The sequence below is a fragment of the Hyaena hyaena genome, unplaced genomic scaffold (assembly GCF_003009895.1).
Source record: "Hyaena hyaena isolate Hyena2069 unplaced genomic scaffold, ASM300989v1 scaffold_434, whole genome shotgun sequence".
Classification (NCBI taxonomy): Eukaryota; Metazoa; Chordata; class Mammalia; order Carnivora; family Hyaenidae; genus Hyaena; species Hyaena hyaena.
In genome coordinates this window covers 689003-709012 of record NW_024081069.1, presented here as the reverse complement: position 1 = coordinate 709012, position 20010 = coordinate 689003, and the positions used below count along the sequence as shown (strand labels likewise).

At 45.5% G+C, this 20010-nt stretch overlaps 1 protein-coding gene across 1 annotated transcript in view; it reads left to right on the top strand.

The window, feature by feature from the left end:
* Positions 1 to 20010, top strand: part of ITGB5 (integrin subunit beta 5) — a 119796-nt gene that overhangs the window by 27511 nt on the left and 72275 nt on the right. The window contains exons 4-5 of the mRNA XM_039253040.1: positions 5841 to 6090; positions 16124 to 16292. Coding sequence (XP_039108971.1) covers positions 5841 to 6090; positions 16124 to 16292 — 419 coding nt within the window. The remainder of the gene's footprint in view (positions 1 to 5840; positions 6091 to 16123; positions 16293 to 20010) is intronic.

Here is a 20010-nt window from a genome sequence, read left to right as displayed (position 1 = left end):
ATGGTGAATAAAAGGCCAGAGGTAGTTTTGAAGCACGGGGGCAGTTAGAAAGTATTTACTTAAGTCATTATTTGCCTCAATCTTTTAGCTCATGCACCAGTAGTTTGTTTTTCATGTGTTTTATTTTGAAGTAGTTTTAGGCTCACAAGAAGTTGCAAAAGTAATAAGAGTTCTTATATACCCTTCCCAGCTTTCCCTGATAACATGTTACATAAACAAATTATGTCACTAAAACTAGGAAATTGACATTGGTACAGCACTGTTAACTAAAATCCAGGTGATTGGTTGCTTTTGAGATGGGTTTCCTACCAGCCCTTGTGTGTGATTTTTCCCTTCTCCTCCCAGGTTCTGCTTTGGGAATGCCAGTTACTTGGTTTGTGTATTGCTTCTGCCACCCAGGATGACAGAGCACATACTTTATTAAAAAGATTAAGAAAGATTTGATGGTGGGTAGATAAGAGGTTGGGTATAGATGGAATGTTTGTGCCTTCCCTCCAATGTTTACTTATTTTTATTTTTAAGTTTTTTATTTATTTTGAGAGAGAGAGAGAGAGATCGAGATCGAGATCATGAGCAGGGGAGAAACAGAGAGAAAGAAAGAGAATCCCAACCAGATTCTGCACCGTCAGCACAGAGCCCAATGGCGGGGCTTAAACTCCTGAATCGTGAGATCATGACCTGATCCAAAACCAAGAGACAGACTCTTAACCAACTGAGCCACCCAGGTGCCCTGCCTCCCAACATTTGTAAATTGAAATCCTAATCCCCAGTGTGATGGTATCAGGAGGTGTAGGGTCTTTGGGAGGTGATTAAATCATGAGGGTGGAGCCCTCATGAATGGGATTAGTGCTTTGAATTTATAAAAGACCCCAGAAGGCTCCCTGTCCCTTCTGCCACGTGAGGACTCAGCAAGAAGTCAGCAGTCTACAACCCAGAAGAGGATTCTCACCGGAACTCAACCATGCTGGCCTGCTGATCTTAGACTTGGAGGCTTCAGGACTGTGAGAGAGAAATTTCTGTTGCTTATAAGCCACTCAATCTATGGTACTCATTAGAATAGCCCAAATGGACCAAGACAAAGGTTATTTTCAAGGACGCTAGCAATTCCAAGCCCTAATGCTCAGGGTTAGACACTGTAGAGGCCAACTGTGTCTTCATGTGGTTCCTTCCTGGGTTCTGTCTGTCAATAGTCAGAATTCTGGGGTGAGGAGTGGGGTGCCTTACAGCACACCAGCCTTGTCCTCGACCAGGAAGCAATCTTTGGCTCCACATCCAGATTTAATTCTGGGATGCTAATTACCTTTGGCTACAGTACACAGAAGAGCCAGATGAGAGTCCTGAGGTGTGCACCTGGGCCCTAATTCCCTGTAGGTCTTCTTTGTGACACACCTGATTTTAAGGTATCCCTTCTTTCTTTCGATTTTTGGCACAGAAGGGTATTTCTGGGGAATCAAAAACTACTTACATTTATTTGGGGATGGCACGCGTCTCTGTCGGTTGGAACACTGCTTTGTGTGTATGTTTGCACAAAAATCGATCTTCAACGCACCAGGCGTTCTTGGCGGGATCCCCACCTTCACCGTCCCCACTTTTTATTGAAGGGAAAGCAGAGAGAAGGCACACTGCGAAAGTAGGTTTCAAGCGGATGGTTGATACTTGACTACGGTGGGGAAGCCTGAGAGAGAGGCGGGCATTATGGGCAAAGTACAGCTGGGGCTGGGAGCTTTGGCAGTAGGTAAAACCAGGACAGGAGAGGGCCTGCTTGCAGGGCAGGTGCTCGGTGCTCAGCTGTTTTGTGGGGTGTGCTTTGTCCCATTCGTTTGATCCTGCTGCTGGTGAAGTGGGGGTTCTGTGAAATGGGCCCAGAGAGGAGGGGTAAAGCCACAGGCACTAATGAGCCTGTAGTGGTCTGACTGGAGTGAGGTGGGGGGGGCATGTGGGCTGGAAGGGTGTCACCAGAAGCAGGTGTTGACCGAGCACCCTAGGTGAAGGTGGGAAGGGCTCTGCGCGCTGCCAGATGCATGAGGTGCTGAGTCTCTGGTGGTGCAGAGCTGTGTGGCTGGATGTATTGCCGGAGTGTATCTGAGTTTGCGTGGTTCTGGAAGTGTGCCCAAAGATGGAAAATGGGCCCTCAGCTTTCTCTCTGCATGTGGCAACGGCATCGCCTTCAGTCTGCTGACCTCACAGGCCTTGCTTGTGGGGAAGCTCATACAGCTGCTTAACTCCCCCGCTTAGCACTCCTGCTGAGAATGGTCCAGGAATGTCCGTCCCTCCAGAACCTGCTGACGGGACATCCCATTATTGCCAAGGCCCCCTCAGGAGTTTGTGGCATTTAAAATCAGGTATAGCGGGGCACCTGGGTGACTCAGTCAGTTACACATCTGACTTTGGTTCAGGTCATCATCTCACTGTTCATGAGTTTTAGCCCCATGTCGGGTTCTGTGCTGACAGCTCGGAGCCTGGAGCCTGCTTCATATTCTGTGTCTCCCCCTCTCTCTGCCCCTTCCCTGCTCACATTATGTCTGTCTGTCTGTCTCCCCCTCTAAAAAATGAATAAACATTAAAATAGATAGATAGATAGATAGATAAATCAATAAAACAGGTATAGTTGAGGTAGCAGTAAACCCTCATTCCAAATGCTAGTAATACTACCTTCTTTCTTATACCCTTCAGGTTTTGGAAGACTGGGAGAAATACTTCTTTTTAACATTTGCAGCTCCCCCTATGTGTGCTTTTTTTTTAGTAATCAGTTTCCCTTAGAATATGATGCCAAGAGATTTCTCACTTCAGAGTGGATACTTGCTTAGCGCACACACACACGTGTATAGCATACCGTGTTTCCCCTTTTGCACCTGGAAAAGGTGCAGTTCAATTTAATACCCAAGGCTAGAGCCATTCACACTTAAATTTCTGGCAGAATTTTCTATCTCCCTTTTTATCTGGAGAAAGTTTCTTTAATAACTGACTTTTGGGGGGCGAAATTTTCCTTGTGTAGAAGCATTTGTGTGGTGTTAGGATACATTGTCTCCTTTGGTCCCCACAGTAATTAACATCCTCTCATTTTACTGATCCAGGAACTGAGGAGCAAATTTAGAGGAGCCTGAAGTCTCCCAGGTTCTGGGTGACAGGGTCTAGATTTCAACTGAGCTCTCCTTCTCCAAACCTGGTGCTCTCTTCAGTCCCACAAGTCCCTCTCCGAGTCCAAGCCTGTTCTCCACTCTCTGGTCCTAAAGTGCTCATCTGCTCGTTACTCATAATCCACAAAAAGGTAGAAGTGGATTCTGGATAAAAGAAGATGTAGTTGGGAACTTGGGAGGAAGGACACAGGTAGATAGAAAATGTAGAAGATTCTGCCAAGAGGTCATGGGATTGGACAGAGAAGACATGAGTATAGGCTCTGCCCATTTGGGTCTGTGGTCTGCCCACACAAAGACAAAGGAGGTTGTCCCTTCCCACAAAGTCTCTTCCTTCCTGCCCCTCCCCCACTGTGATGTGGCATCCAGGTCTGGGAGAAGCTCAGAGCAGGGACCTGCTCTGTCTGCCTGATGGGAGCCAGAGGCAGACATTACAGCAATCCAGAATTCAGTCTGCAAGAAGTCTCCAACATTCCTTGGCTTGAGTCAGACTCTGATGGTTTTTAAAAATAGGCTCCTATCAACAGGCAATCCAGACTGCATCCGTCTTGTGGAGGCTAGGACGGGACACGCAAAGACAAGTCCCGGGAAGCAGGCTCAGTGCTGTCACTCAGGAAAAATATAGTAATTATAATAATTATACTTCATTTGTGCAGGCCATTGCTGCTTACTAAACACTGCTCTCCAAACGAGCGCTTTATAGGCTTAATCAGTGCTGTGCTGTTATTATTTCCATTGTGGATCTAAAGACACTGAGGCTTAGGTTGTTCCCCTAGTTGAGAGACAGAGCTGGAACTTGGACTGAAATCTTTTGGTCATCTGAATCTTCAGGTCTAGTTAATGCAGTGTGCCTTGTCTCGGGTGGGAGGAGAAGAAGGAGCCCGTGGGGTTGGGGTCCCTTCCCTCCGAGTTCAAGAAGGCTTCAGCTTGCTGGTTGTCAGCTTGAGATGGGAGACTAGCTTCTCTGAGAGGTGCCCGCCAGCCTCAGGGGTGGACCCTGTGGGCAAGAGAGGCCAGCCTCACTGTGCTCTTCTGAATACATGAGTGTGTCTGGATTTCAAATGTGTGTGCACGGCAATCCTACCCAGAGAGTTCAAGTACATCTTGGTGCCTCTGAAAAACTAATAAGCTCAAGGGCAGATAGAATTACTTGGTATGATTGCCTCTTGAAGTCGTTCTAAATGATGTGTTTTTAGAGCCTGTGAAATGATTTAGGATGATTATCCTGGCATGGGTCCTCTGGTTGCTATGCTGACTTGGGCCTTTCTGTAAACCCTGGGAGGTGACATTGCAGAGGCCACACCTCCCAGAACTGGCTTTTCTCTTTGTTCATTTTCTCTGAATTAATTCCTCTTTCCTCTGTCTCTGACTCTTATTTTAGAACCAAGAATTATTTTCTTATAGCTGGTAGACAAATCTAATAGTGTTTCCTTCCTTCCTTCCTTCCTCTTATTCCCCTTCAGTTTGATGGTGCTAACATTTTAGACTCTGTCTTCCTGTATTTATACATGTAATTTTTTTCTTTCTATTTGAGAGAGAGCAAGTGTGAGAGAGCACATGAATGGGGTAGAGGGACAGAGGGAGAGACAGAGACTCTCAAGCAGGCTGTATGCTCATAGCAGAGCCTGGCAAGGGGCTTGATCCCACAACTCTGGGATTGTGACCTGAGCTGCAGTCAGGAGTTGGATGGTCAACCAACTGAGCCACCCTGGTGCCCCTGTACATATAATTTCTAATGATAACAATTTGTGTCTGTGATATCCCAAAATGTCAAATATGCCCAAGAACTAAATACTGTTGCCTTTAAATGGCTAGGGAAGTAGAAATAGGAGACATATGGCAAAAGCAAATATGATTTTGCCCTTTGGGTCTATTTTAAGTGACTATATGTCCCCACTCTCCCTTGCCTTATACCTCTCTCTCTTCCCCCTCAGTTCTTTTTTTTTTTTTTAATTTTTAAGTCTTTATTTACTTTTGAGAAAGAGAAAGACAGAGTGTGAGTAGGGGAGGTGGAGAAAGAGAGGGAAACACAGAATCCGAAGCAGGCTCCAGGCTCTGAGCTGTCAGCACAGAGCCCAGTGCAGGGCTTGAACTCACTAAATGACCCAAGCGAAGTCAGAGGCTTAACCAACTGAGCCACCCAGGTGCCCCTCTTCCCCCTCAGTTCTTACTCATGCCTACACCTCCTTTTGTTTATTTCTTCCCTGTTTTCTATTTCATGCACATCTTGACAGTCTCCTACTAGCCACATTCCCACCTTAGCCTTTCCTTTCCATGAAGTTGGTGCGTGGTTGGTGGGTTACTCTCACCTAATCTGTGTCCACGGAATTGTCTGGTCTATTATCCACCAACCGGCCAAAAGTCTTTTTTGTTGACAAAACAGAACACCACTGGGGAGACTAGTTGTTAAGGAGTTTCCTTAAAACTGCCAAGCCAAGTGTTTGGAAGGAGAACCTGAACTTCACCCTCAACACCATATTCCCTTCAGTTACTCTACTTCCAAGAAAAATATTATTATTATTATTTCTTCTTCCTCCTCCTCCCCCTCCTCCTCTTCTTCTTCTTCTTCAGAAAAATATTTATTTTGAGAGGCATGTGGTCACTAAAGAAAAGTAAGAGGGGGACCAGCTTTGGAAGTGAAATCCATCCCTTCAGCCCCCAGCGAGTTGGATGACCTCTAATTACATGGTCTCTCTGTTGGCACAGGTGACAAGACGACCTTCCAGCTACAAGTTCGACAGGTGGAGGATTACCCTGTGGACTTGTACTACCTGATGGACCTCTCCCTGTCCATGAAGGATGACTTGGACAGCATCCGAAACCTGGGCACCAAGCTCGCTGAGGAGATGAGGAAGCTCACCAGCAACTTCCGGTTGGGGTTTGGGTCTTTTGTAGACAAGAACATCTCCCCTTTCTCCTACACAGCGCCGAGGTACCAGACCAATCCATGCATTGGGTGAGTGACCAGTCGTCCTTCTGTTGGGTGTTTAAGTGTGGGGGGAGTGGGGTACCAGGAAAACTTAGCCCAAAGGACTAGGGAAGACATATTGGGGGAGGGGCAGGCTTCAGTGTTTAATCTGATCAATGATGACCCAGTTCTGTCCCCCCATCTATGTGTGAAGACATGAATTGTTGCAAGGCTGTGGGAAGGCATAATGATCATAGCTTATTTGTTTTCCTGCCTGTCTGACATAGCACTGTTCTCTACATTGAGAGATTTTATTTATTTTTATTTATCTATTTATTTATTTTTAAATTTACATCTAAGTTAGTTAGCATATAGGGCAACAATGATTTCAGGAGTAGATTTCTTAATGCCCCTTACCCATTTAGCCCCCCTCCGCCCACCCGGCACAACCCCTCTAGAGGGGTTCCCTCTAGATCCTCTATTTTTTCTCTATATTTAAGAGTCTCTTATGTTTTGTTCACCTCTCTGTTTTTATATTATTTTTGCTTCCTTTCCCTGATGTTCATCTGTTTTGTATCTTAAATTCTTCATATGAGTGAAGTCATACGATATTTGTCTTTCTCTGACTGACTAATTTCGCTTAGCATAATACCCTCGAGTTCCATCCACATAGTTGCAAACAGCAAGATTTCATTCTTTTCGATTGCTGAGTAATACTCCATTGTGTGTGTGTGTGTGTGTGTGTATACACGTGTATATATATATATACGTGTATATACATATATATATATATATATATATATATATATGTATATACACACACATACCACATCTTCTTTATCCATTCATCCATCAGTGGACATTTTGGCTCTTAACATACTTTGGCTGTTGTCAATAGTGCTGCTATAAACATTGGGGTGCATGTGCCGCTTTGAAACAGCACACCTATATCCCTTGGATACATACCTAGTAGTACAATTGCTGGGTCATAGGGTAGTTCTATTTTTAATTTTTTTGAGGAACCTCTGTACCATTTTCCAGAGTGGCTGTACCAGTTTGCATTCCCACCAGGAGTGCAAAAGAGATCCTCTTTCTCTGCATCCTTGCCAACATCTGTTAATGTTAGCCATTCTGACAGGTGTGAGGTGGTACTTTTCATTGTGGTTTTGATTTGTATTTCTCAGATGGTGAGTGATGTTGAGCATTTTTTCACGTGTCTGTTGGCCACCTGGATGCCTTCTTTGGGGAAGTGTCTCCCATTTCTTCACTGGATTATTTGTTTTTTGGGTGTTGAGTTTGATAAGTTCTTTATACGTTTTGGATACTAACCCTTTATCTGATATGTCTATTTGCAAATATCTTCTCCCATTCCGTTGGTTGCCTTTTAGTTTTGCTGATCATTTCCTTTGCTGGGTAGAAGCTTTGTATTTTGATGAGGTCCCAATAGTTCATTTTTGCTTTTGTTTCCCTTGCCTCCAGAGATGTGTTGAGTAAGAAGTTGCTGCAGCCAAGGTCAAAGAGGTTTTTGCCTGCTTTTGTCTCAAGGACTTTGATGGCTTCCTGTCTTACATTTAAGCCTTTCATCCATTTTGAGTTTATTTTTGTGTATGGTGTAGGGAAGTGGTCCAGGTTCATTTTTCTGCATGTCGCTGTCCAGTTTTCCCAGCACCATTTGCTGAAAAGACTGTCTTTTTATTCCATTGGATATTCTTTCCGTCTTTGTCAAAGATTCGTTGGACATACGTTTGTGGGTCCATTTCTGGGTTCTGTGTTCCATTGATCTCAGTGTCTGTTTTTGGGCCATATTTATTTATTTTTAAGTTTATTTATTCATTTGAGAGAGACATAGACAGCGTAAGTGGGGGAGGGGCAGAGAAAGAGGGAGAGAGACAGAATCCCAAGCAGGCTCTGTGCTGCCAGCGCAGAGCCCAACGTGGGGCTGAAACTCACAAAATTGAGATCATGACCTGAGCCAAAACCAAGAGTCAGATGCTAATCTGACTGAGCCACCCAGGCGTCCCTCTACATGGAGTGATTTTATACAGTGTCCTTAGGAAGTGAACACCCAGGTGTTCAGGGAGGGAGCAGGCAGAACAGTGTAAACGTTCCTCTCGCTTGGGGTGACTGAGGTGCTTGGGGATAAGTGAATTCAAAATCTGTCCCTGTTATGTAAATATAACTTACCTTGACAACATGAAATGGAAATTCTGGGTTTTAAAGTTGTGATTTTTTTTTTTTTTCTCCAACGTAAGTCAAGTACTTGAATTGGAAAATATTTGACAGATTATCAGAGAGCAGGAACTTCTAACTGCTACAACAAACAGATCCAAAAGAATGTCGTGATAGGAGTTTACCTCCTGCTCAGCTAAATCCAGTGGACGCTTCCCTTCCACACAGTGACTCAAGGACCCCTGCTCTGCCCACCCTGTACTCCTCCGTCTTCTACATGTGGCTGTTCGGGTCGTTGTGCCCGGACGGTTGCTCCTAGGAAGAGCTTATGGGCCGGGGCTGAGTAGACTTTGCCACTTCTGCTTCTGCACTTTATCAGACGGAATGGAGTTCTAGCAAGGAGGCTGGAAACTAGTTCAGTTGTGCTCAGGAAGAAGAGGAAACGGGATTGGTGGACAGGACTCCACCATGGTATGTGTGTGTGGGAGGTGGAGGGTCACAGTCTCTAGCTTCCCTAAGGCAACCTCTACAAGGTAGGTTTGTTTCCTTTCTAGTCTTGTGCGTATTCCGTAAATGTCAGGATGATGTGGCAGGATTAGGAGTGGTAACTTGCAAGTTTTTCTTTCTCATCCACACATCCAACTTTAGTTAGACTTTGGGATGTACGGCCCCAGAATAGTTACTGCATCAGAAAATAGCTAAGACTGAGGATCTTACCAAGTATCAGGCACTACACTAAGTGCCTTGCACCATGTGGGTTATCTCATTCAAGTCTGATGGCAATCTTTTGAGGTCTCTGAGATAGACGTGAACCATACCTTAAACTGAGGTTTAGAATAAACCACTAACCCAAGATTACACAGCTCGTAAGGGGTAGACTTGTTGCCAGACAAACTAGTTTTAGAGTCTGCATTCCCATTAATACAGTGCTTGCTTTTTCCCCCATCCAGATCACACGACCGTACAGAGGCTTTACCTGAGTCTGAGGACTAAGACCCGTCCCAAACCACCCTGTCCCTCAAGGCGCTTGCCGAAGGGCAATGTTAGGTGATGCGGCAGTAACATAGTCCCCAAATCGCAGCAGCTCAGCACCATCAGAGTGTATTTCTTGCTTGTACAAACTCTAATGAGGGCTGAACCGGTGACTCAGATCTAGGTACTTCCACCCTGTGGTGGCATTTTCAGTTCTTGGGTTACTTGACTGCCCCTGGGGGGAAGTGAGCTCTTCCTAAGCCCCTGAACCTGCCTACCTCCCCAGCGCGTCTTCCGCAGCCTCAGTAGCTCCCAGGCTTGGGCTGGGCTGGGTGGTCAGGACGATGTGTTTATGCGGGTAATGTCTGTTCTCCGGAATCTTTCCTCATCCTCTGTACACTCTCCTAGAAGCTTCCTTAAGTGTTCCCCAGGGGCTGGGAACTGACACAAAGGTGGGGAAGACAATGAATAAGTAAAAAGTTTAAATACAAAAGCAAGAGGCCTAGGTGTCATCATTTGCTGTGTTTAGCTTCTTCCTGGCCACAAGTGGCCGCTGGCATTACTATTACTTTGGTCCCATCTCCAAGGCCCTTTCAGCTGAGTCTCCGTGCCCGTGATCTGTTGCTGGGTTTTGCCTCTTACCAGGTACAACAGCATCTTAACCAAAGCCTTTTTCAATTTATCCCTAATAGTGATTCTGTCCACTTCTTTTCGTCTCTGCCCTCTGATTGGGCCCTGTCTCCGGACACACAGAGTGTGTCTCCACAGTCACTTCCCAAGGACCATCCACTCACTGTGAGGTGTGCTAGATTGGCAGCCGGGAGTGGATGGAGGGGACTGGCTCTGGGAACTCAGCATTCAGATATTCCATGTTATTACACACCACTTATCTCGAAGGCCTGGAAGGCAGACCCAACTGTAGATAGTAAAAGTCTTGGCAGTGAGCACAGGCTCACTGAAGGACGTGCAAGGCAGGAAATCTAGTGAAGAATGGGAGTTTGGAAGGAAAGAGCAGGGCTGTCACGCAAATCTCTCTTCTCTAAGCTGGGCACCCCATCGGGGAGTCACCCTGGGGCTCAGCGAGCAGGCTGAGGTTGATCTCCCCACGGCGAGGCAGCGGAATGCGTGTGGTGTCCCACGTCCCGGAGATGCCTGCTGTTCCTGAGGAGAGCAGCGAACGGTGGCTGTCCTTCTGCCTGATCCAGCCTGTGTGTGCTTTGTTAGAAGATTTGACCAAAAATAGCCAGGATTTCCAGGTTTTCTAGAACAGTGGGCGGGTCTGTTGGAGCTGGGCTTGTACCACATGCTCGGCCGCCACTGTCCCTACCGCACTCTGGTGTCACACAGCTAGCCCGCCTCGTTTGTTTGCCTTTCATCCCCGGCCCGGTGCTGGCTGCCTGTGGTCCTCGTCTATTCTTTTCCTTCAGCCAGTGCGCAGAGGAAAATCATGGGGTTTTCCTCAAGCTCCAGTGGCACCTTCAGTTGGACTTTTCTCCCCTGAGGGAATGAGAACAGCAGCCCCCAGGAAGTTTTGGGAAGATAGAATCAGAAGGAGTAACTTGATCACCTATGCAGGACACCTCAGAGAAGAGAGCTGGCTTTTCACGGGGCCTTTCCTGAGATTTGTCCCTCTTCCTGCTCCACATGTTTCTGCCAAAGGATCAAAAATCCCAGACTCATCCCTTTCTATCTTAAAATGTGCTAGAAATGCCAGGACTAGGGTAAGTAGTAGCAGGGCTGCCATAATCAGAAAAAAGAAAGAGTATAATTCAATCATCAGATTAAAGATCTGTTTACTTCTTATTTTAAGTAACAGGAAGAGTGTCACAGGCAAAGTCACACGGGATATACTGATAGAGGATTTGAAGGATTAATGCTGCATGTTACCCTGGTCCTGAATACATTTTCTTTTGCTAAAGGTATTGGGCTGTTGTTGAAATACATGTCATGTCTCATTTATAGGTGGGACCTAAAAAGGCCAAACTCCTAAAAACACAGTTGACTGGTGGTTGCTGGGAGGTGGGGAGGAACAGGGAGACATTGGTTAAAAGGTACAAACTTTCAGTTATTTAAAAAAATGTTTTTTTTAATGTTTGTTTATTTTTGTGGAAGAGAGAATGTGTGTGAGCAGGGGAGAGACAGGGAGACACAGAATCTAAAGCAGGCTCCAGGCTCTGAACTGTCAGCACAGAGCCTGACGTGGCGCTCGAACTCACGAACTGCGAGATCATGACCTGAGCCGAAGTCGGACGCTTAACTGACTGAGCCACCCAGGTGCCCCTAAACTTCCAGTTATAAGATGAATATGTTCTGGGAATGTCATGTACACAACGTGGTGACGCTAGTTAACAATACTATACTTGGAACATACTCTTGTATACGTGGTAGAGAGGAGATCTTAAATATGTTCACACCACACACAACAAAATGGAAATATACATGCAAATATCTGTGCAAGTGAGCTGACACATTTCACCCTTCATCGTTTATGTTTGTTCTTACCCTTCCAGTATTTCTTCCGAGGGGTCATAGTAGTCCTTCATCACCTTGATGGTGTTCTTTCATTGTCTTCTGGCATGTCTTGTGACTGATGAGAAGTCTGCTGTCTGTCTAATGGTTTTCCTTCTCTCTGGTGACTTTTAATATTTTCCTGTGCTTTTCATATTCTATAATGATATGCATTTCAATGTGTCTAGATTGGATTTACTTTTATTTACATTGCTCAGACTCTGGTCTGCTTGTTTAACTGGAGAATACATCTTTATTCTTGAAAATTCTCAGACATTTTCTCTTTGATTCCTCTATCCTTTTCATTTTTTTTTTTTTAAAAAATGTATATTATTTTGGGGGCGCCTGGGTGGCTTAGTTGGTTAAGCGTCCGACTTTCGCTTAGGTCACGATCTCGTGGTTCGTGGGTTCGAGCCCCGCGTCAGGTTCTGTGCTGACTGCCAGCTCAGAGCCTGGAGCCTGTTTCAGTCTGTGACTCCCTCTCCCTCTGATCCTCCCCTGCTCATGCTGTCTCTCTCTCCTAGAAATAAATAAAAACACTGAGAAAAAAAAAATTAAAAAAAAATGTATATTATTTCTGAGAGAGTGTGCACATGTGCATGCAAGTTGAGGAGGGGAGAGACTAGGGGAGAGAGGATCCCAAGCAGGCTTCACACTGTCAGCCCAGAGCCCAACCTGGGGCTTGAGCCCACAAACCATGAGATCATGACCTGAGCCAAAATCAAGAGTCGGACGCTTAACCGACTGAGCCACCCAGGCACAACTCTCCTCTTCATTTTCTAATGCTAATTTCCCTACTAAGAAATTTCCTTTAGTTTACCATTTTATTTTTTCGTTGTTTAGTCCATGTGGTGAAGTTTCATTTTTGAATTTCACTGACTATATTTTATTTGGTTCTTTTCCAAATTTCTGTCTTTTATTCTGTTTTGTTGTTTGTTTTCAGAGCCTTCTGACTTTTTTTCCTTCTAATAATATCCTGTTCTGGCTTTTGGTATCTACTCTTTCCTCTCCTGCAATGTTTTACATATTCTTGTGTTACAGTGCCTCAGATCATTCTGTTGTCTCTGTTTCCTGAACTTCACATCATTCAGTGTGTTGTGTTTGTGGACATTCCTTCATGGTGGTTTATTTCTCACGGGGTCCATATTGTCATCAGCGCCTCTGCATTCAAGGTGGTTTACTGGGCGAGGATCACATCCCTGGGCGTCCTGACATCCCTGTGTCCTTGTAGGGTGGGTATGTGTTTGCCAGGATCCTTCAGGTTTCGATGGGACTGGTTTTCCTATTTCATTTCTCCTTTGGGGGTTCCTTTGCCATAAAGTAGTGAATTCTGACTTGCTCAGGCCTGGAGTTAACAATTTTTATGGGTGATTCATCTTGCTCTTGGCCCAGAATGAATCTTCCTTGCTTCTTTCCCAGGCTAGTAGCTGGAATTTGTATCCTTGATTCTGGTGACAGGGCAGCTCTTTGTAGAGCTCAGCTTTATGCAGAGAGCCCTGTTCCTGTGCTTCATCTGTCCCTGTTAGGATCGTGCCCCTGGCCCGTAGGACCTCTGTCAGGTCCTGCACATCCGGGAGCTCTTTGGCATGAGCTCTTGCTCCAGACCCACCTCATCGTGTAAGTTTACTCATTTGTTGAACAATGTTTTCCCCCTTCATTTCCGGCAGCTGGGATTTCCCTGTTAAGCTTTAACATTTACATATGAGCATTTTGAAAAATTATGTTATCCAGCAATTCTGTGTTAAAAAAATTTTTTTTGAGACAGAGAGAGACAGAGCATGAGTGGGGGAGGGGCAGAGAAAGAGGGAGACACAGAATCTGACGCAGGCTCTAGGCTCTGAGCTGTGAGCACAGAACCCGATGCGGGGCTCGAACTCTCGAACCGTGAGATCATGAACTGAGCTGAAGTCGGACGCTTAACGACTGAGCTAGCCAGGCGCCCCTAGCAGTTCTGTGTTTAGAGTAAGAGGGGTGCTCTTTCCAGTCAGCTTGTCCCACAATATTGTCCTGAAGCCATAGACTGTTTTTGGGATTTGCCTGGGTTCTTGTGTCTTCAAACTGGAATCACTTTTCATACATACACGCTCCCCCAGGCAACTTAAGCATACATATTTTATTTACCTTCTTGGTTATAAGCCTTGATGTAGTAACTCCTTGTACATGGCCCTAAATGGGGCTTTACAGACAGACACTGGATGGGGGTTGGAGCATTTCCTGTTGTTAGACCCCCAAACACCCAGACCTTCAACTCACTCAGACAGTTCTGCCAGAGGTTAAATTAAAAAACTAGTCACAAGGGGCATGGTATTTTAGTGACTGCGGGACATTCAACAAGATCTGTGTGACAAAGCTGTTTCCCTCCAAGAGGTGACCGATTTGGTGGTTGTTAGTTCTCCGCCATGAAGGCGTCTCTCTGGCAAACACATTTTCTAGTTCCTGATTATTTAATAGCAATTCTCCAGGTAAAAATATATCTACTTTATGTTGTTAGCAGGAATGAAAGGGGAAAGGTAAAAAATGCCAAGCTAATTTTGGTGAGCTTCTCACGGCTCCTCTGGCTTCCTCACTGAACAGCAATTACCATTCTTTTCCTCTCCTCCCTGTCCACAACCCACTCGGTCAACTGTGACAGCAGTCACATTCCCGAAGTCCTGGGTGGTGGACCAGAACCACAGGGAGGTGGAGCGGCTTGGAGGAAGGCAAAGTTTGTGTGTTTCCTCCTGCACCTGTGCATTTGTCAAATAGCCACCGATAGGACCTCTGCTCGTTTCCTTCTTCTCGCCCGGAATGTAATTTCCATGACCTTTTCTTCATGGAAAAACGAGATGTGAACAAAAGCTTTGAGTGGCCTGGGTCATATATAGAAGTCTGTCCTGTCCAAGCACACGGTATAGGTGAAGTCCAAGGAAGAAGGAGGGAGTGAAACCAAGAGAAGGCAGATGGAGGAAGCCTGCAGTTCTGCCCCCCCCCCCGCCCTCCCCCTCCCCCCACTGTCCGGAGAGAGTGTGGCCAGAATGGTAGTGGGGTTGACTCTGTCCAGAGCCGGTTTGCTACAGTGACTGGTGGATGGAGCAGGCATTGTAGGTCCTGAAGGAGAGTGGGATGGCCTCTCCGAAAGCCAAAGTTTGCCTCTTGTTTGGAAGAAAGGAGCCTGTCCAGACCTGTCCTGGCTGCTGCCGCTTGGCTGCAGTTAGGCAGGATTCCCTAGCAGTTGCTAAGCCTGTTTCCCTTCCCATGCACACTGCTTAAGTTGGATTATAAAGCCTTTCCCTCCATGCCTCTCTGTTAGTGCTTTTCTTTCTCCCCCCATCTTTTGTTCTGAAAGAGAGGCTTCACTAACATGGCCACAAACTTGCACCGTCTCTTTCAGTCTCCCTTCTCAGCCTCCCCTTGGCCCATCCTCAGCCTGTCTCCCCTCCCCACAGCTTCCCTGGCCTTCCTTGTTCTTCGGCTCCCAGTGTTCTCTCCTGCCACTGGGCTCTTGCATGTGTGCTTCTCTCTGGCCAGCACCCTCTTCCCTCGTCCCTCGAGAATCCACTTGTGAAGCAATGGAAGGCCTCTCATCCTATGTCAGTGACCACATGTTAAGCTGAGACTCCTAGATCTGTAACTGGAATCTAATTTCCTCCGGGGATGGGACTACTTGGGATCTCTACTGCAGACTGAAGATGAGATCGGCCCGTATTGCAGGAGAAAGACACAGCATTAACTTGCTGTTGAGATGCATTACTTGCCTCTTCCCAAACTGTCAGATCTGATTTTCCATTTGAGGACAGTTAGTTTCTGAATGATCTCTGTTGCATTTAGGAGAGCTGATCGTTTGTCATTGCAGTATTTACAAATGAATGAGGTAGCAGATAGAATGACCTCATTCTGTCCCATTGGAATTTGCTCGTGTGCCAGGATGTCCTGGGTGTCTCTGAGTGGGTTTATTCAAAGGTATTATATGTGATCTTTTAACACATGGCGGCAGCAGAGTTGATGTGGGAAGCTGGTTTCATACAGTACCTCTGTTCAGGCTGCTCTCACTCCATTGTCCACCTTTCTTAGCCCAAAAGACCCCTCCCTGCTGTGCTGCCTAGGCCATGGTGTTCATACCACTGGTCCCTCCCAGCTTTCAAGGCCCATGGCAAGCCATCTCCATGATGTCTTCCTCTGACTGCAGTAGTCCGCTATTCTCTCTAGTTTTTTGAACTGTTTGTCCATTCCATTCACATATAACCTGGATATACTGACCTGGTCAAGTGTAGGGCTTGACCTTTGTAGAGTAAGAACCATGTTGTCTCTCTCTTCTTGTGTCCCAGGGGCACACAGTAGGTGCTGGGTAAATAGTCATTACTGCTGCTCGAGGCACTCGGTGAACACAGAGTACTTGGTTGCTTAAGACTTACCAACAGTGATGGAAAGTGATTCTTCTCTTCTTTCTCTCTAGTTACAAACTGTTCCCAAACTGTGTCCCATCCTTTGGATTCCGCCATCTGCTGCCTCTTACAGACAGAGTTGACAGCTTCAATGAGGAGGTTCGGAAACAGAGGGTGTCCCGGAACCGTGATGCACCCGAAGGAGGCTTTGATGCAATACTCCAGGCGGCTGTCTGCAAGGTAACTTTTCTTTCTGGTTTCATCTCTACATGTGGGCGGGCATCAGCCCTGCCTGTAGGAGAAGGCAGATTTCGAGCCACCCCAGCTTGTGGTTCCTGTCCATTCTTACGTCAGAGGATGAGCTCAGGGACCCTTGGGGAAGTCTACAGCAGTCAGATCAGCTGGAGCTCAGCGCTGGGTCGGGGCTGGCGTATGTGTCTGTTTCAGGCTGTTCTGTGTTTATACATTAGACTCTTGCTTCTTTTGAGGGGAAAAAAGTAAAGTTCAAGCCCTATTGAGAGGCTTGTTGAGCTTTCTGGCCCAGTTTTGGTCAACTTTAAAGATTGCTGGATTAGGGAATCCAGCTGCAAAAGAGAATTGCATGTCATCTTAGGTTATATTTCTATTTGTTTGTTTTTCTCCAGCTTTTCTGTGATATATGAATCCAGAGGCAGGACACAGACTTAGGTCAGAAATGAACTCATGCTCTGAGAGGTTCCAATCTCAGTGAAATAGATAAATGGAATGTTGGTGATAACCTTTTGTTTTCATTGAAGTATAGTATGGTGCATTAATTTCAGGTGTACCACATAGCGGTTTGATAAGTGTATGTATTATGCTGTGTTCATCACGATAGTAGCTACCTCTGTCATCATATGACACTATTATGATACCACTGATTATATTCCCTATGCTGTACCTTTGATCCCCATACGCTATTCTTCCCAGAAATGGAAGCCCATACCTCCCACTGCCCTTCACTCATTTGGCCCATTCCCCCACTCCCCTCCCCTCTGGCAACCATCAGCTTGTTCTCTGGGTCTATTTCTGCTTTTTGTTTATTTTTTTGTTCATTTGTTTTTTAGATTCCACGTGTAAGTGAAATCATATGGTATGTGTCTTTCTCTGTCCAACTTCATTTAGTGTAATACCCCTGAGGCCCATCCATGTTGTTACAAATAGCAAGATCTCATTCTTTTTTTATAGCTGAGTAATATTCCATTATGTGCATATGTGTGTGTGTGTGCACACCGTATGTATATTCTTCATCCATTCATCTATCAGTGGACACTTGGGTTGCCCCCATATCTTGGCTAGTAGGGCAACCTAGGGCACATAGATCTTTTCAACTGTTTTCATTTTCTTTGGTAAATATCCAGTAGTAGAATTACTGGATCATATGGTATTTATATTTTTCATTTTTTAAGGAACTTCCCTATGATTTTCCAGTGGCTCTGCCAATTTCTATTCCCACCAGCAGTGCATGAGAGTTTCTTTTTCTCCACATCCCCCCCGACACTTGTTAGGTAATAATTTATTCTTAAACTAATTTTCTACCCTCAAAATAACTCAATAACAACAACAAAATATTTTTTGAAAAATTAAAAAAGATCACTCTTGAATTTGCCATTCCAACACATACTCTCACAATGTTTTCAGAGTGCTCATCACTGAGTACGTATAAATGATTGTGCTTCTTGAAAATTTCTGTGGCTCAACAGTAGGGTGGTCACTGGGACTCCCGTGTTTGGGGGAGGGGCTAGAACTCAGTTTGGGGAGGCTGCTGTTCATTTACTAAGTGGTAGGCACCGAATTGTCCACTTCCATAGTTTCTGACCTCAGAGAGCGTGTGTCCCGTGTGTCACAGACCCACTTTTTCGCCACTCCGTCCTTGACCTCGTGATAAGAGAGCCACAGTTGTCCCTTCTGAAATCAAAAACTGAAATGGTAGACAGGGAGGGATAAGAGGAAGGAAAAATGGGAAGAAAACGCAGTCGCCTGCGGTTGGTTCCCTTCTTGGTGCCCCTGCAGCTCTGTCGTCATTCACTGTGTCCTCGGGGCCACCCCTAGAAGGGATGGTCTCATGGTGGCCGTGCCGCCCTTCCCAGCTGCTGGGCCAGAGCCAAACAGTTTGGTTCCGAGGCCCCTGGTGCTTTGTGGCAGCCCAGGCAAGCCAGACTAGGCTAGGATGTGTTCGGCTCTCAGTCTTTAGTGGGTCACAAAATAGGCCACTTATGGATTTGCTTTAGAAGGAAAATTATATTTCTGACTGGCGTTCAGACACCGATCATATGAGGTGTCGTCTTCACAGATATTCTGCTGAATCTCCTTCTTGGCAGGGACAAATAGTGCAGGGCAAACAGGATCCTTCTCCTCTCCCCATCTCGAGGATTTTGTGGATTTTCTTTTTATTGGGGGCTGAATCATCCTTAGGGCTTGAGGGAAAGAACTCAGTGACAGGACAAAGCCACTTCCAGTTACGTTAATTCGGTTAGAGTAATCGGATGGCGTGCTTGAATGCCCAAGGCACTGTGGTCTCTGAGAAGCCAAGAAGCCACTGGGTCCACTCTTGTGCCTACAGAGCTTCCCTGTACACCCCAGGCCCATGCAAATATGCTTCCCTTTGAAAACTCAGTAGATCAACACTGCAGCATTTCGGAGATGCTGGCAGACTTCTTGAACCACCGTGTGAATGTGCTGTGTGAATTATTGTTGGCTGAGAGCCACTCTGTGAGCATATTTCAGTTTTAGGTGTTGACATTTCCTCTTCTTTCCACCATGGCTTTGCAATGACGAGCACCTGGAACGTGAATCACTGCCGGGAATTATATAGTCTGTGAGCCACTATTTCTTTTCATGTGTACTGTCAGTTTCTGCCTGGGGACATTGCATGCAGTTTTTTCTTACTCGGAATCACCTTCTTATAACAAATGTCATCCTTCCTGGTTCAGCACACCCTCACTTATAGAAGCCAAATACTGGAAATAGATTTTGGCTTACCTTTTGATGAAAGACCATGTAGCAGTCATACCCTTAAAGGACATTTGAAGATTTGAATAATTCTTAAGATAAAGTGAGAGAGGAATGGAAAGCAAGTGATAAAACAGCATAAACATATGATCCTATTTGACAAACAAGAAAGAAGAATGTGGAAAAGATTGGAAGTATACGGACTGAAGTGTTAACAGTAGCTGTCTCTGCTGATAGGATTATGTGTGGTTTTGTTTTCTCTGTGTTTTTAAATTTTTTACTTACATTTTCACAATGATTTTGTATGATGTTTTTACTTTTTTAAAAATAAAATTTATTTATTTTGAGAGAGAGAGAGAGAGAGCACTTGAGCATGGGAGGGGGAGAAAGAGAATCCTAAGTAGGCTCTGCACCATCAGCGCGGAGCCCAACGTGGGGCGCAATCTCACAAACCTTGAGATCATGATCTAAGCCAAAATCAAGAGTTGGATGCTTCACCAACTGAGCCACCCCAGTGCCCCTGTTTCTTTCTTTTTTTTTTTTTAACTTATAATGAAACATCTCAAACATACGGAAGTAGAGAGAACAGTGAAATTAAACCCACGTACCTGTTATCCATCTTTGCCAGTTACCAACTCCTATTCTGCCAATTTTGTTTCATTTGTGTTCCTAACTTCTTTCTCCCATTATCTGAAGTGAATCCCAGATACCATTTATTTCAGTGATATTTAGATTTGTAATAAATAGATTTTGAGAGTTTTTTTTAAGAGTCGTAAGCATTTCTTAACTATTTACTGAGTTTTCTGCTGCCTCCAGATTTGTGCAGATTGAAGGCACTTCCGCTTAATCCTGCAAACTGTGACAGAGCCTGTGAGCTCTGAGAAGCAGCAGGAAGGCTGGATCTGGCTGGGGGCAGACCCTGCGCCCGCTCCCCCCAAGACCTTGACCCTGAGCCCTTGGAGATGAGCTGATGGCAGGCCTCTGTCGC